This window comes from Abramis brama (genome assembly GCF_963993115.1).
Source record: "Abramis brama genome assembly, chromosome: 16".
In the NCBI taxonomy this organism is placed as follows: domain Eukaryota; kingdom Metazoa; phylum Chordata; class Actinopteri; order Cypriniformes; family Leuciscidae; genus Abramis; species Abramis brama.
In genome coordinates this window covers 32,412,058-32,427,642 of record NC_139978.1, presented here as the reverse complement: position 1 = coordinate 32,427,642, position 15,585 = coordinate 32,412,058, and the positions used below count along the sequence as shown (strand labels likewise).

At 36.8% G+C, this 15,585-nt stretch overlaps 1 protein-coding gene across 5 annotated transcripts in view; it reads left to right on the top strand.

Moving 5' to 3' along the window:
• fgd1 (FYVE, RhoGEF and PH domain containing 1) overlaps positions 1 to 15,506 on the top strand; it is a 50,921-nt gene extending 35,415 nt beyond the window's left edge. For all 5 annotated transcript variants that reach the window (XM_084138710.1, XM_084138711.1, XM_084138713.1 and 2 more), the window contains 12 exons: positions 797 to 953; positions 3,989 to 4,127; positions 4,338 to 4,396; positions 5,309 to 5,455; positions 5,592 to 5,684; positions 5,775 to 5,854; positions 6,048 to 6,078; positions 6,188 to 6,289; positions 7,576 to 7,704; positions 7,781 to 7,939; positions 9,002 to 9,148; positions 10,712 to 15,506. In XM_084138710.1, the coding sequence (XP_083994836.1) occupies positions 797 to 953; positions 3,989 to 4,127; positions 4,338 to 4,396; positions 5,309 to 5,455; positions 5,592 to 5,684; positions 5,775 to 5,854; positions 6,048 to 6,078; positions 6,188 to 6,289; positions 7,576 to 7,704; positions 7,781 to 7,939; positions 9,002 to 9,148; positions 10,712 to 10,981 (1,513 nt within the window). In that variant the 3' untranslated portion in view covers positions 10,982 to 15,506. The remainder of the gene's footprint in view (positions 1 to 796; positions 954 to 3,988; positions 4,128 to 4,337; positions 4,397 to 5,308; positions 5,456 to 5,591; positions 5,685 to 5,774; positions 5,855 to 6,047; positions 6,079 to 6,187; positions 6,290 to 7,575; positions 7,705 to 7,780; positions 7,940 to 9,001; positions 9,149 to 10,711) is intronic.
• Positions 15,507 to 15,585: the final 79 nt, after the last annotated feature.

Sequence of the window (15,585 nt, the reverse complement as noted above, 5' to 3'; positions counted from 1 at the left end):
GTCAATTATATGATCATTATTGCAGTGATTATTATGTTTCTGGCATTCATATGTTTGGCAACAGTTCTTCTAAACCCTAACTGAGTGTGTAGCATTTCATTTCTTAAACAAACATGTAGGAAGACACATCATGGCCATATTCCAGGATGACAATGTCAAGATCAAGCTCAAATTGTGAAAGAATGGTTGTGAGGAGCATGAAGAATCATTTTCTCCTGACAAACTCATTGAAAGTCTTTGGGATGTGCTGGAGGAGACTTTACAGAGTGCTGGACTCTTGTATTGTCAATACAACATCTTGACCAAAAATTGATGCACCTCTTGATAAAAAATAAATGCTGTGATGTTATTTCCATCAAGAGGTGCATACATTTTTGGTAATTTTTTTTGAGTGAATTAAAAAAATCAGGCATTTGAGATTTAACATATAGTATGTATTGCTTTATATAAGTTTACTGCATGGATGAGGATATAAAGAGCTGGGCGATAATATGGTTACATAAAAATATGTTAATGCTCTATATATTAATAGTAACCCCAGTAAAAAAATTTGCTAAGCCTAATTATATTTCAGACCTGGCTCATTAATAGAGTATTAAACTGATGTGTTGTCAAAATGGCTGACTATTTTACAGTGGTTTTTACAGTAGCTCATGCAATCAGATTTTAGAGATGGAACTATCATTTTTCTTTTTGACAACTAGAAAAGTTTGGATGTATTTTGAATTCAGAATTTAAGCAGATTGAAGCCACATATGTGTTTTCACAGAGTAAACTTCTGCCCCTCTCCCCTCAGGGACCTGAACCCCCGCATCGGGGACATCCTGCAGAAACTGGCACCTTTCCTGAAGATGTATGGCGAGTATGTGAAAAACTTTGACAGGGCCATGGAGCTTGTGAACACCTGGATGCAGCGCTCCTCTCAGTTCAAAGCCATCATCCACAACATCCAGGTATCAGACTGGGAACTTTAAATGCTTTGTGCTATGCTAAGGATGCAATGCTCTGTAATAAGAAAAAGCAGCGATATATATATGAGGGAGGCAGGACTGTCGTGATTGGTCTATCAACTGACAGATGTGGTGTAATTGGACAAAATTCATATAGTGATAATGTCACAGCAGAGATTGTTTGCTATTAACAGTTATATTCTGTATTATAACTTTTAAGGCCAGACAAGTAGTTTGTTGAGGGTTGGTTTGTACGGAAGGACTACACGCCTGCGCACATATATTCAAACGCGCATACCTATAACTATAGGTAAATATCAGGTGTGTATCATTTAACAAATATTATGTGAAATACAATAAATGTGACCTATTTATATAGACTGAACTCGTAATACGCATGTGCACGCCATCAGCGTTCTCACAGGTTCGTGTTTTTGAAGTTTGCGCAGAAAGAACTTAAGTTTTGTGTTAAAACGGTGTCGTGTTAGCAGCCCCTAAGTTAATAACTAATGAATTGAATTGAATTGAAGTATCTGTAATGTCCCCAAGGGGCAATTTGGTTCACAACAAGTAGCCAACACATACACATTCGCACAAAACACATAAAACCATAAGATAATAAATAGATAAAAACATAATACACGTGTACCTATAGTTTGTTGAGAAACCCAACAGCTAATGGTACAAATGATCTCAAATATCTTTTGGACCTGGCACGTTTTTGGTAGGTATACCTCCTTCCTGATGGTAGGAGGCAAAATTCAGAGTGTAATGGGTGAGTGATGTTAGCCAAAATGGCCATTGCCCTCTGTGTAGCCCTGGCCTCGTACATATGCTCAATGCTGTTGAGATCAGTGCCAATTATTTTCCGACATATGCTATTCCCAATCTATAATGATCGTTGCAACGGAAGTGAATCAATCAAAACTAACTTTAGCTGGACAATAACTTTATTCTAGAGCTGCTATAAAGCCAAAACAATCTCTTTTACTTTAATTTACTATTATCACTCTAAAGCCGCTTTGGAATAGATATAAATGAAGATGACTTGACTAATTGGTGCTTCCAGGATTGGTCACGCCTGAGGCGTTTCCCATAGTGAGATATCGAACAAATCTTTGAAAGAGAACATTCAAATCATGCATAAATATTTGAAGTATAACATCTGCATGAGTTGCTCTCCTCGGTTGAACACAAAAGAAGATATTTTGAAGAATGCTGGTAACCAAACAGTTGACGGTAGCCATTGACTTCCATAGTATTTTTTTCCTACTATAAAAGTCAGTGGCTACCGTCAACTGTCTGGTTACCAGCATTCTTCAAAATATCTTCTTTTGTGTTCAACCGAGGAGAGCAACTCATACAGGTTTGGAACAACTTGAGGGTGAGTAAAATTATGAAAAAAAAAAACATTTTTGGGTGAACTATTCCTTTAACATATGCTTTTTGTAATGGACTTTTAAGTGGCGTATCTAAAATGCTACTACTGGAGTTTAAAACAGAGCGAATATATTGAATAGATTTTCTGAATTGTTCAAGTGTGAAACGACAATTGGAGTTAGAATTAAATTTCTCTTAAAATTTCAAATTGTGATAATGTCACGGCAGAGATTGTCTGCTATTAACAGTCAGATGTGCTGAGTACTGTTGACGATCACACTCTCTGATGAAATGTGTGAAAACCCCCTCACCGTTATAATGAGTGTTAATTGCACGCAACCCTGCATAATTCACACCCGACGACTGAATGAACAGAGTGTGTGTTAGTCATACAGTGATCTCATCCTCCAGGTGCACTCCACCAAATCCACCTTCACAGTCTGAGACGAGAGCGTTCGTGTTAAAAATAACGAGAGCGCTCCCACGGCTCCGCGGTGATTGAGTGCGTCAGATGAAAGAGTGAATCGCTGTGGGTGCGGGATTGTTTTTGGGGAGTTGTAGGTTATGGTGAATACTAATGGCGCCCCAATCAGGCCTGGTGCTGCACTTCAAACGTCTCTGGTTGCCACTGTGTGAAGAATATCAAGAGTGCGCGAGGCCCAGTGCCTGAGATCACAGGACTGCTGTAAGGAGATCAGGCATGTCATGGGCTCCATCACACAAGGCTTACACTACCAGTGAATTATCTTGTTTGTGTTCGGCAGTGCTTTGGGAGTTTGCCTTATTGTTAAAGACAACATGAAACCGCATTCATTCAATACATTTAACTTGTTGAAACATGATGTATTTCAGAGTGAAACTAAATATTCATTGGGAAATAATCTAGGCGGAGACAAGCAAGATTTGATTGCATTGAGAAAAGTAAAATGTTTTAAAATATTGCGCAGGAATTTGAGCAAACCTAATTTTAAGTATTAAACATTGAGAAAAGCATACTATATACTATATATAACATACTATATATATATATATATTTTTTTATTTATTATAATACTGTATATTTGAACAAAAGCTTATGAAAACAAGTTTTTAATTTTATATATATATGTATATATATATATATAAATGAAAAACTTGTTTTCATGAGCTTTCATTAAAATATATTATATATTAAAACACACACACACACACACACACACATATATATATATAAATATAAATATTATTTAAAAAAGTACCGTAATAATACAAAAAGTAAAGATGCTTGTGTATATGTATTTTAATATATGTATATATATATATATATATATATATATATATATATATATAATATATTTTAATGAAAACTAGTTTTCTTTTATTTTTATATATTACATATTAACATTTTATATATATATATATATATATATATATATATATATATATATATATATACACACACACACACACTTTAGTAATATGAATAATATGAATGAGAGCTTTTCTTTATAATTATGTGCACTTATAAATTGTGCAAAATAAGTGTGTAAATAGAGTCAGTCTTGATTCATGTTGTCTTTAAGGTCTCAGTCTTTGCAAATGTTCTGCATTTGTGTGTGGGAATGGACCGGTGCATATTTTCTTTTTAGTCATCGTATTCTTTTGGGTGTGTATTGCAGAAAGAGGAGATGTGTGGGAATCTTACCCTACAGCACCACATGTTGGAGCCTGTGCAGAGGATCCCTCGCTACGAGCTCCTGCTCAAAGACTATCTGCACCGCCTGCCAGAAGACGCGGACGACTTCAAAGACGCTCAGAGTGAGTGCAGAACGGCAGAACGCTGAAGTGGGCCTTATCTCCTCCACTGACCACAGCAGCCCGCTTTCTGTTTCATTTCAACTGTTCGTGCATGTGCCTGGAAATATTTCAGTCAAAAGATTCATGCAAGCTTAACAGACCAAGATAAAAGGCAAAATGGAAAAATGACACCTTGTGAATATCAAGACCTTACTCCTTTATTCTTTTCAGAATCTCTGGAGCTGATCGCCACAGCGGCAGAACATTCAAACGCTGCCATCAGGAAAATGGTGAGTGGTTTCAGATGAACCACGGCACCACAGATCAACACCACACTCCAACTGGGGTGAAAACCAGCACTGCCACTTAACATCCCTTTGTAATTAAGCATGGTCGCCTCTTTAATGTGCAGGCTGTTTTAGAAAGTCTCTCATTTGAAGCTGTTAATTGCCTATGTTTTTTTATGTTCTTCATTTTGAGACATGAGATACCTCCCTCCCTGTGGAACTGACCCAAACAGACAATAGCTGTGTTTCCATACACCTATTTTAATGCGAATTTTGGGATATCGCATTAAAAAAAACGCTGGATGGAAACGCCAAGATATGCATGCATTCTAAAAATGTGCATAAAAACAGTATTCGCTCAATTGAGGTGGATCAATTTTTATTCGATAAGTAAACATGGAAACACATTTACAGAATACATCCCCCGATGTGCAACAGAAGACTCACTTGACCTCAACAGAGGATGTGATTGGAGAAGTAGACTAACTAGCATCTCAGATGTTGGTTTGGTCATTCTGAAATGCCCCAGCCAAAGTCTGTCATCAAAATAATTTGGTTTAATTCCCTCCCAGAAGTGTATCGCATGATTGCTTTCCCAAACACCTGGAGGCATCCGAACACAAGATAACATGTATATAACATTTATAATGTTTGAAATAAGAGACACAGTGGCTTCCCGATAGCAGCAACTTCCATTTTATCACTGATATTTGGCGGCAATTTCCCAGGAAGTGATGATTTCACAAAGGTTTTTATGCGATCTTCCAATTTTGAGCCCAAGTTAAATTCGTAACTTTGGATGGAAACATAGCTACTGTCAAATTTGATCAGCTTGAAGATCTCGTGTTTGGATGCTCACTGCAAATGAATGAATGATAAATGTCTCTACAAACGTGTGAATGTTTTGTCTCTCAGGAGCGCATGAGAAAGCTGTTGAAGGTGTACGAGTTGCTCGGTGGAGAAGAGGACATCGTTAACCCGACTAATGAGCTCATTAAAGAGGGACACATCCTGAAACTGTCAGCTAAAAATGGGACATCACAGGATCGATACCTCATTCTGGTGAGTCAAACATACCAAAGCTGTTTCACTAGTTGAGCTAAACATACTGTAAATGATTCCTCAAAATGATTTCTTTCAGTAAATGTAGTTCTTTGGTAAATCATGCATGTTTAACTTTGTTCTCCTCTCTCTGAAGTTCAATGACCGGTTGTTGTACTGCGTCCCTAAACTGAGGCTGATAGGACAGAAATTTGGAGTGAGAGCGAGGATTGATGTTGACGGCATGGAGGTTCGACGTGTTTTTATCTTGTTTACAGTGTCATGTTCAAAATAAATCTGCTGTTATCAAACGGTGGATTCACTCTGCATTGTTTCACAGCTGAAGGAGACCAGCAGCATGAACGTCCCACGAACCTTTCTGGTATCCGGAAAACAACGTTCGCTTGAACTGCAAGCAAGGTACGACTTAGGGAATGTGCTTCATCTGCTTAAAAAATAAAATCTGAGGTTGATTGACAACCACAGAAATGTTGTCCGAGCTTTTGGGGATTAGGAGAAAATACCCAAGAAAAGCATACGAGCCATTGAAAAACAAGAGAAATATGTGCGGCTTTTGGGATTTTACAATGTTTGTCGTTTTCATTTTCACCAGGACGGAAGAAGAGAAGAGAGATTGGATTCAGGTAACCTTTTCTCCTCCTGCACGTCACATCGCAGGTTCTCACATCTCTCGACCATAACTCTCCCGCTTACATTTTTCTCATCTTTTCTTTCTTGCTCACTTTCTCACAGGCAATCCAGGCCACTATACAGAGACACGAACAGACGCTCGAGACGTTCCGTATGCTCAACTGCTCGTTCCGGGAGGAGGACTTCACTCCTCCCAACTCTCCAGTTAGTTTTGATTTTATCACTCGCAGTGTTGTTATTGTTAACTAAATCTAAAATGGCAACAAAAAAAGAATTGAAATTTATGTGAAATAAAGTATAAATATTGGATGTAAAACTTAAAAAACTTAAACTAGAATTAGAAATGTTGCCACCAAAACAAAATTTCCTAAACTTTAAAAGCTAATTAGAAATATTAAACTATAAGTGACAGCAAAAGCACATAACAAAATTACTAAAACTGTAAATATAAAAATAAAAGTTAATTCAAATATTAATAAATACTATAATAGCATATAAATAATACTATATTTGTAGGGGGTCCAGGGACCTCTAGGGGGTCAAGAGAAAAATATTGTAAATAAATGAATACAATTTCTAAATATAATACATTTTAACATCTTACATTTTTTACATTTTAAATCATTTTATTATGCTTTCTAAACACTGGTTGTAAATCATGAGATTAATCAAATGTTTTTGTTCTGTTGACAGATAATAATGTGAACCTGATCTCACTAAGTGCCACATGTTCCTGGTCAACATCTTTGTTGATCCTGGAATAACATTCCAATCACCCAATCAGATTTGAGGGACAAGTTTACAGTTTATGTCAAGTTTAGGCTTACAACCAGGCTTAGGTGCATCTACATCAGTGTTATTCACTATCAGTTCCCTCTGATTTTAGGGATAACTTATATGTAGGGTTAGGTTTAGGGGTAGGGATATAGATATGGTTAGGACAACATTTTCAGAATATGTTGATCCAGGAACATGTCTTACTTGGCAAAATCACGATGACTAGATAATACAAAAAGATTTTTATAGCAAAAACTTTATAGCAAGTGTATTACTACACTATTATATACTACTAAATAATAATGTATTAAATCCCAGATAAAAGTTCATAATATGTTAATATGTTCCACAAATGGGTCTTTATGCATAAAAACATATAGCTGCATTTATATATTAGGAAGGGTATTATATCCCTCACAAAGGGTTTGCCATATTTGGGGCTTTGTGGCATCAAAAGTTTAAAAATCCCAGATCTATGTGAATAAATGCATAATACTGTGTCCCCAATGAGCCTTTTGATGCTCAAGTCACACTTAAATATGCATGAATGTCATTGCATTAGTTAACAAAATTTCAAATCAATTGGCAAAACTTCAAAGCAAACCTCTTTAAAGAAGACGCTTGCTCTAATGCAACGGCTTTTAGGTGTGGGTTAGGTGTGTGAATACTTAATGTAGCCACTGCAGTATTCTCTGATCGTGTTTTGCTTTCAGAATTGCACAGAGCTTGGAAAGAGAGCGCCCACTCCAATCCGGGAGAAAGAGGTCACACTGTGCATGAAGTGTCAGGAGCCTTTTAACTCTATTACCAAAAGACGGCATCACTGCAAAGCCTGCGGACACGTATGTTACACAGCACCATAACTCTGTAAGTCCACATGCTCCTGATGCAGTGGGCTGACATGGGTCTTGATTTCAGGTGGTGTGTGGAAAGTGTTCGGAGTTCCGCGCCCGTCTGTTGTACGATAACAACCGAGCCAACCGTGTGTGTATAGACTGCTACACCATGCTAGTGGGAGTGCCGCCCTCTCCTGCCAGTCTGAGCAACAGCACACAGAGGCGTCGCTCCATTCTAGAGGTAAAGGAAAGGTCACGCTCTAAATGGGCACTTCTTTAAGGAAATAGCAGTGCTTGCAAAAAAGAAGTGTTAATGCTTTAGGTAAACCTAAGGTACTGGTCAAAAGTTTGGGGTCATTAACATTTTTTTTATGTTTTCGAAACAAGTTCTATTATGCGTACCAAAGCTGTGTTTATTTGATCAGAAATACAGTAAAAACAGTAATATTGTGAAATATTATTACAATTTAAAATAACTTTTTTTTGTATTTTTAATATATATGTCATTTATTCCTGTGATGCAAAGCTGAATTTTCAGCATCATTACTCCAGTCTTCAGTGTCACATGATCCTTCAGAAATCATTCTAATATGCTGATTTGCTGCTCAAGAAACATTTCTGATTATGATCATTAATTTTTTTATGTTTTTATTTTTGCTGCTTAATATTTTTGAGTAAATGGTGATACACTGCCATTTAAAAGTTTGGGGGTAAGTAAGGTAAAACATTTATTTTCTTTTTAAATTAATACTTTTATTCAGCAAGGACGCATTCAATTAAGATCACAATGCTACAAAAATTAATGAAATATTAATGAGATTAATTTTTTAAAAAATTGTCACGGTTTCCACAAAAATATTAAGCAGCAAAAACCAACATTGATAATAATAAAAAGAAATTACTAAATAATTGAGCTCCAATAATAATTGATAATAAATGAGCACCAAATCCGAATATTAGAATGATTTCTGAAGGATCATGTTACACTGATAACTTTGTTTTGCCATTACTGTTTTACTGTATTTGATCAAATAAATGCAGCCTTAGTGAGTATAAGAGACCTCTTTCAAAAAACATAATTTTTTCCCCCCAAAATTATTCCAAAACTTTTGACTGGTAGCATAGGTGTTATACAACTCTAGGGACTCCAACACATAACATGACTTGTCTTTGGAGTCTAAAGGCAGCTATATGGCTAAATAGATGCAAGAAAGACAACACAAGAATATGAAAAATATGAAAAGTACTAGTTGTTGACAAGTAGAAATGTCAGTAACTGTAACTTGTTCTTCCCCTCGTGCAGAAACAGGCCTCAGTGGCAGCTGAGAACAGTGTGCTGTGTAGTTTCCTACATCATATGGAGAAGGGAAGCGGCCGTGGATGGCAGAAGGCCTGGTTCGTCATCCCTGAAAATGAACCACTGGTGCTGTATATCTATGGTGCTCCACAGGTAAGGCTGCAGTAACCAATCCACAGGTTTATACACATCTATTATGAAAATGTGTGTAACTGTAAAATACGGATGTGGTTTCTTATTTTTAATTTTTTTTGCATTTATGAGAAGTATATTAACCGCCATGACTGCATGTACACCTGGATTATCATTTTCATGCCTGATGTGTCCTGGACAGAAGCAAAGGACTTCCTACTCACCTGTCAATCAACCATTCTGTTAAAACAAAGGTTTTGAACTTTGCCTGTTCCATGTGGATTTTAAAGAAATTACCCATATAATCAAAAGGTTTGGAAAAGCCTAAATATATACATTACCAATCAGAAGTTTGGGGTCACTAAGATTTTTTTTTAAACTTTTATTCAGCAAGGATGCATTAAATTGATCAAAGATGAGAAACATGCATTTATAGTGTTACAAAAGATTTCTATTTCAAATAAATGCTGTTCTTTTGAGCTTTCTATTCAAAAGAAGCCTGACAAATGTTTCATGGTTTTCACAAAAATATTTTTCAACAACTGTTTACTTGACAAATCAGCATATTAGAATGATTTCTGAAGGATCATGTGACACTGAAGACTGGAGTAATGATGCTGAAAATCCAGCTTTGTCATTGCAGAAATAAATTATATTTGAAAATATATTCAAATAGAAAAGAGTTATTTGGAATTGTAATACCATTTGACAATATTACTGTTTTTACTGTATTTTTGAACAAATAAATACAGCCTTTGTGAGCAGAAGAGACTCTTTCTAAAACATTAAAAATCTTACCAACCCTAAACTTTTAAACCAGGGTTTCTCAAACTCGGTCCTGGAGGGCCACTGTCCTGCACAGTTTAGCTGCAACCCTGATCAAACACACCTAGCTGTGAGTTTCTAGTGATCCTGAAGACATTGATTAGCTTGCTCAGGTGTGTTTGATCAGGGTTGGAGCTAAACTTTTTACTGAGCTGGGGAAGAAAGCCTTCTCTTACTTCGCGCCATGGTCTTGGAATAATTTGCAAAACTTGCTACATCTAAATGATTTAGTCCCATTAAACGAATTTAAGACCATGTTAAAATGCCATATAACTCAAAAATGTAACTGCCATATGTGACCTGTTCCTTTTTATGTGATGCTTGTTTGGTTGTTTTGACTATGTTGTATTTGTATTTAAATTGTAACTGGTGTGCCGTCTTGGCCAGGTCTCCCTCGGAAAAGAGATTCTGTCTCAAGGGACTTCCTGGTTAAATAAAGGTTAAATAAAAAAATAAACTGTGCAGGACAGTGGCCCTCCAGGACCGAGTTTGAGAAACCCTGGTTTAAACAGTAGTGAACATGCACAAGACATCACAGAATTTGCTTGACGTCAACATGAAATTTGGTCACACATGGTCACAGGAGGTTTGGTGTGCATGTTACTACCAGGAGATTCGATCAGATTTCCCCAGATGTTAACACCAGGTGTAAACAAGGTCTTAGTGTGCATTCCATGACTAATGTACACAGTGATCCATTAATGGTTCACTCGGGAAGTATTGATCTTATCTTCTGTTTTTCTCTCTCCATACACACAGGATGTCAAAGCTCAGCGCAGTATTCCCCTCATCGGATTCGAGGTGTCACTACCTGACTCGAGTGACCGTCTAGAACGTCGCTTCGCCTTCAAAATGAGCCAGAGTCATTTGACCGTTTACTTCAGTGCCGACTGTGAGGAACTGCAGCGACGTTGGATGGAGGTTTTGTCGAGAGCCGGCAGGGGTGAGGAGTTGCAGTCCAATGGTCCGATTTCCGAAGCCCTTGAAGAAGAAGGGGAGGAGACAGTACCTACAGGAGAAAGCACATGATTGGCTGAAAAATATGATATAATTTTGCACACACAAACTGTACAAATGTGACCACAGCGACAGGATATGATAGACAAAACACACACATACAGACACACACACACATATACCTTCTTACACACATCTGTATTAATTGTCAGTTGTAAGTTGCATGAAATATCTACAGGTACGTTTCTCTGTCTATTGCTCATCTTGTGTGAGTGACCAGTGTTTGGAACAATCTGACAAAAGTGTGCACACTTTAAAGACGACTTATCAGAGGACAAGTGATTACGTTCATCAACTCTTTCGGTCGCTAGCAGTTTCTTTGCTGAATCGACTGTTCTTGTTGTGAAGTGGTTTCTCGACTGATGCTTCTAAGGGTGTGTTCACACTTGGCAGGTTTGGTTCGATTTAAACGAACTCTGGTGCGATTGCTCTGTTGGTTCAGTTGAATGAGTGTGAACGCTACCATCTGAACCCTGGTGACGCCAAACAAGCGGGCCGAGACGCTGAAAAGATGAGTCTCTGTCCGCTTCCAAACGAACTCTGGTGCGGTTAGACTGAAATATGAACGCCAGACGGACCAAAGACATCTAAGCGAACCAAAAACAAGACTCAATGTCACGAGATGTGAACCTAAAACTGACTTTTTTCCTCGTCAAAGATGCTATGATGCCCATTACAGTTTGGTACAGGCGTCGGAAACGCAGCACATCTTCGTTTTGAGAGTGTAACGGAAGAATTCCTGGTGCTGTTTTGACTCCTTTATACATTTTATAAACCCTTTGAGAGTTCTCAGCTGGTAAAAATACCAATCATATGAACGCACATACAATGAGCCATTTAGTCTTACACACAGCATTGTTTTCAGCAAAATATTCATCATAAAAGCCTTTTTTTTTTTATCTTTAGATTCGTTGTTAAAAATGACAGTGTGAATGCTTAGAGAACCGAGTCTAAATGTGTCATTTTCTTTTTGGTCCGGACCAATAGAACCAAGAGAACCGAACTACAAGTGTGAACACACCCTAACTCGATATGGATCACACTTGGCATAGCGAAGTGAGACAGTTGTCAGTATGGCGAGGTGGCAGGAATATTTGGCCTGGTTTTGTGAAAAGTTTAGGTGACACAGAGAGTCTACAAAAAAATACCCTAGTTTACATAACCAGAAGCAGGATGGAATGACCGATTTTGTTGAATTTAAATAAGCAAAGCATCTATGAATCCGGCCAATATTTATGGCAATAATCTGCTTGGTAAGAGGATCAAATCCTGGATTTCAGATTTCGATTACATATTAGAACATTGGCTATTGCAGTTAGCAGTGAATTGTGACAGGATTGGACACATGAAATGTTGTTTAGCTATGCAAGCCTGTGTTTATCTCAGAAACGTAGTGTGGTAATCGGAACACAGCAGGAATATTTATTAAGCAGGTTTTAACCACTCAAAAACAACAGAAATATGTGCTTCCTGTTGACTCCATGGTCCTTCAGCTCAGAGAACACCACCAAATGTACTCTGCCACCTAGTGGGCGCTCATCATAACGCTCTAGGAGTGAGTGTCAGGAAACCTGTCGAGAACATGTCAGCCCAAATTCAAAAGAAATTTTATTTTGCATAAAGTAAATGAAGCTTGTTTTAATGACCATTAAGATTTTTGTTGCATTGTTACATTACTGTAATGCAAAATAAAATAAATTATATATTTAAATAGTTATTTATAGTGTAGTATTATATGTTGTACTGTCTGTAATTTATGCTGATTTAAATAAAGGTTACAGTAATGAGAATAATGGGAATTATAATGAAAATAATGTCACAGTCTTAATGGTCCTAAAAATAAGCAAGTTTTTCTTTTAAACAAAATAAAATCGATTTATTTTGGGGGTGAAATGCAACCTGGACATGTTTATCGAAGATTGTCTCTTTTGCTGTTTATGAGAAGGAAAATTGGGAATTGACAGGGCTCTCCCTACAGGATAACAGAGATTTATCCTGTTGTCTGAGTGTGCATGAGTGATTATGAATGCAGAGGTGTTGTGAGATTTGATAAGATTGTAGATCATGAGGGTTTGTATGAATCGGGCTAGTTTTTATCATTGAAAACTCAATGATATCCCTGCCTTATTTAGAGGGTCTTTTGATAAATATAGAATATATATAAATAAAAACAAGGTCAAAGTTTTGATGAGGATATCAACCGTGTTGTATTTGTGTATGAAAAGTGCAAAAGATTTAAGGACGAATTCATTTGTAAATATAACTTATTCCTCTGGGCCCAGTTTTGTGGGTTAGGTATTGTCGACGAGCTTTGGTGTTTGATCTTCGTTATGTGCAGTTTTAAATGGACTTCTGAGCATTGTGGTAAACTCCAGGTCAAGAAAAGCTTAAGATAAGTTCTCATTTTACCACTTATTCCAGAGGTAGATATTCAGTGTTTTAGAAAGAGCTTCATTTTCTTTTCCTCTTTTGAATCCAGTTTCCAAAATGTATTTGCCAATGTGAACTCATGATGACTCATTGAGAACTGCTTTAACTCTTTGTGTTTGATATTGCTTTAATCTGGCTCTTTGTTGTCAAAGACATCGCTCGATTAAAAGTAAAGGTGAACCAGTCGGTGTGTTTCAGTCCGCCAGCCTGTCTGCTGTTTCCTTCCTCAAGGTGCAAGAAAGGACTGTTGATGCCAGTGCATGGTTTGGGAGCACTGATGGCTTTGGGACAGGGCTGCGTGTGTTAACTTCCATATGTTTACGACTTGTACTGGTCATTTCCCAGATCCTCAGTTGAGCCTGCCCGTCACTCACGCTTACACACACACATTCATCTTCCTGCTTCTCTCAGTATTATTGTTCTTGATATCCTGCCTTACTGATATTTTGCAACCCTGTGCTTATTGTTTTTCACAATTGCTTTTTGCCAAAGTATACTGCAGAAAATGTCTATTAGATATTGAAATGTCTTTTTTTTGTCACATTTCTATGTTTTTTTTTACTTTTCTTTTTTTTATACCAATATTTATTGTCTTTTTTACTCCTTGAGGTAACTGTAGTGAGGGTAGTATAACTCCGCGATGAACCAAAAGATTAACACTACCAAAATACAAAGGAAAAACACTACCATTAACATTTGGGAGAATATAAGTTATTTGTTCTGTTTGCTCTAAGTATGTTTTAGTCCCACACTTATAGAAAGTTTTGATCTTTTAATTGAAGTCATTTCTATTCTTCGTTCCGCAGTCCACAAAATGTATTTGTAAACTGTATTTTGAAGGGATATAATATAGAATACAGATGTAATTCTCTGTAATCTCACAAAATTAATAAGTTTTAATACATTCTTCAAAAAAGATGGAGGTGAAATACACTGTAGTTAATTTTAGGATATCTGAACAATCGTGCATTTTTAAGCAAAGTTATCAGAACAATCTCATGTCTTTGATCTGACATTAAGTGTCGTATACAGAAATAGAGGTGCTATTTTATTGTTTGATCAAGGGAACAGCTTTGTGTTTTTAAATAAATTACATGATAAGATCAGGAATTCCGTGTACATGAATGAACAGGCTATATAATCAGAGTTTCTAGTGTTTAATATGGAGGAATAACACAGTGGTACTTGAAGGATTATTCTGTGTGGCAAAATCTGAGCAAGAATCATTTGGGAGAAACCATTACATCTCTGTGGTGCAGAACAGAGAATTAAATGTTACATTGTATATATTATATATGCCCAAATCTGCACAGTCTGATGATGATGGTGTTACTACACCTGGATTTTTGACTTGAGTGTTTTAATCTTGTTCATTTTTATAATCTAGTACCAAATTCCATTTTGCCATGAGGAGGAGTACTTTGTTACACGCCAAACTTTTAAAACCTATTTATTGTAAACCAGCCTTTGGACGAGCAGGTTTCTTTTATATGGACATGAACAATGGAAGCTAAAGAGAGAAATGTTGAGGCATGGATGATTGTTTTGCTCATAAATGTTAATGATTACTTGCCTAGTGATGATCTACCATTCCCTCTCTTCTGCTGTCTGGCATCATCACAGCATGCCAGACCCGAGGAATTGAGATGAGCGCCTCCTGACCCGTTACAGGTTTTTTTTTGCTGCGTCTTCATGTTGTGCACGTCTGCAACAAATCAGCAGAGAGGGATTTGTAAAACATTGCCAGATAGCCCTATAGCTGATCTTCTCAAGGACAGTAAACACCGTGTTACTTTGCTCAGAAACACTCTCTCAGAAAACCAAGAAATGGCTGCATTATGAGCTTTGATGTTTTATTTTCATGCCTATAAGCCAAACCATCACACTATATGGCACAAGTATACATGCTATTGTGTTCCCTCATGAAACCTGGTTTATTGTACACGTTATAATATGGGAATTGCTGTTATTTCAAGTTATACTATTATTATTATTATTGTTGATTAAATTAGTGGCAGGCCACTGGGTACCATTGTATGTTAATATCCCAATGAAATCTGTGCAAGATCATGAAAATGTTTATGAAATAAAGTAATAAAAGAACAAATGTCGTTCATTTATTTTATCCAAATTCTGTTTGATTACAGTTTGTAGATTTTAATATCTTACTAGATGTAGGTTTGTTC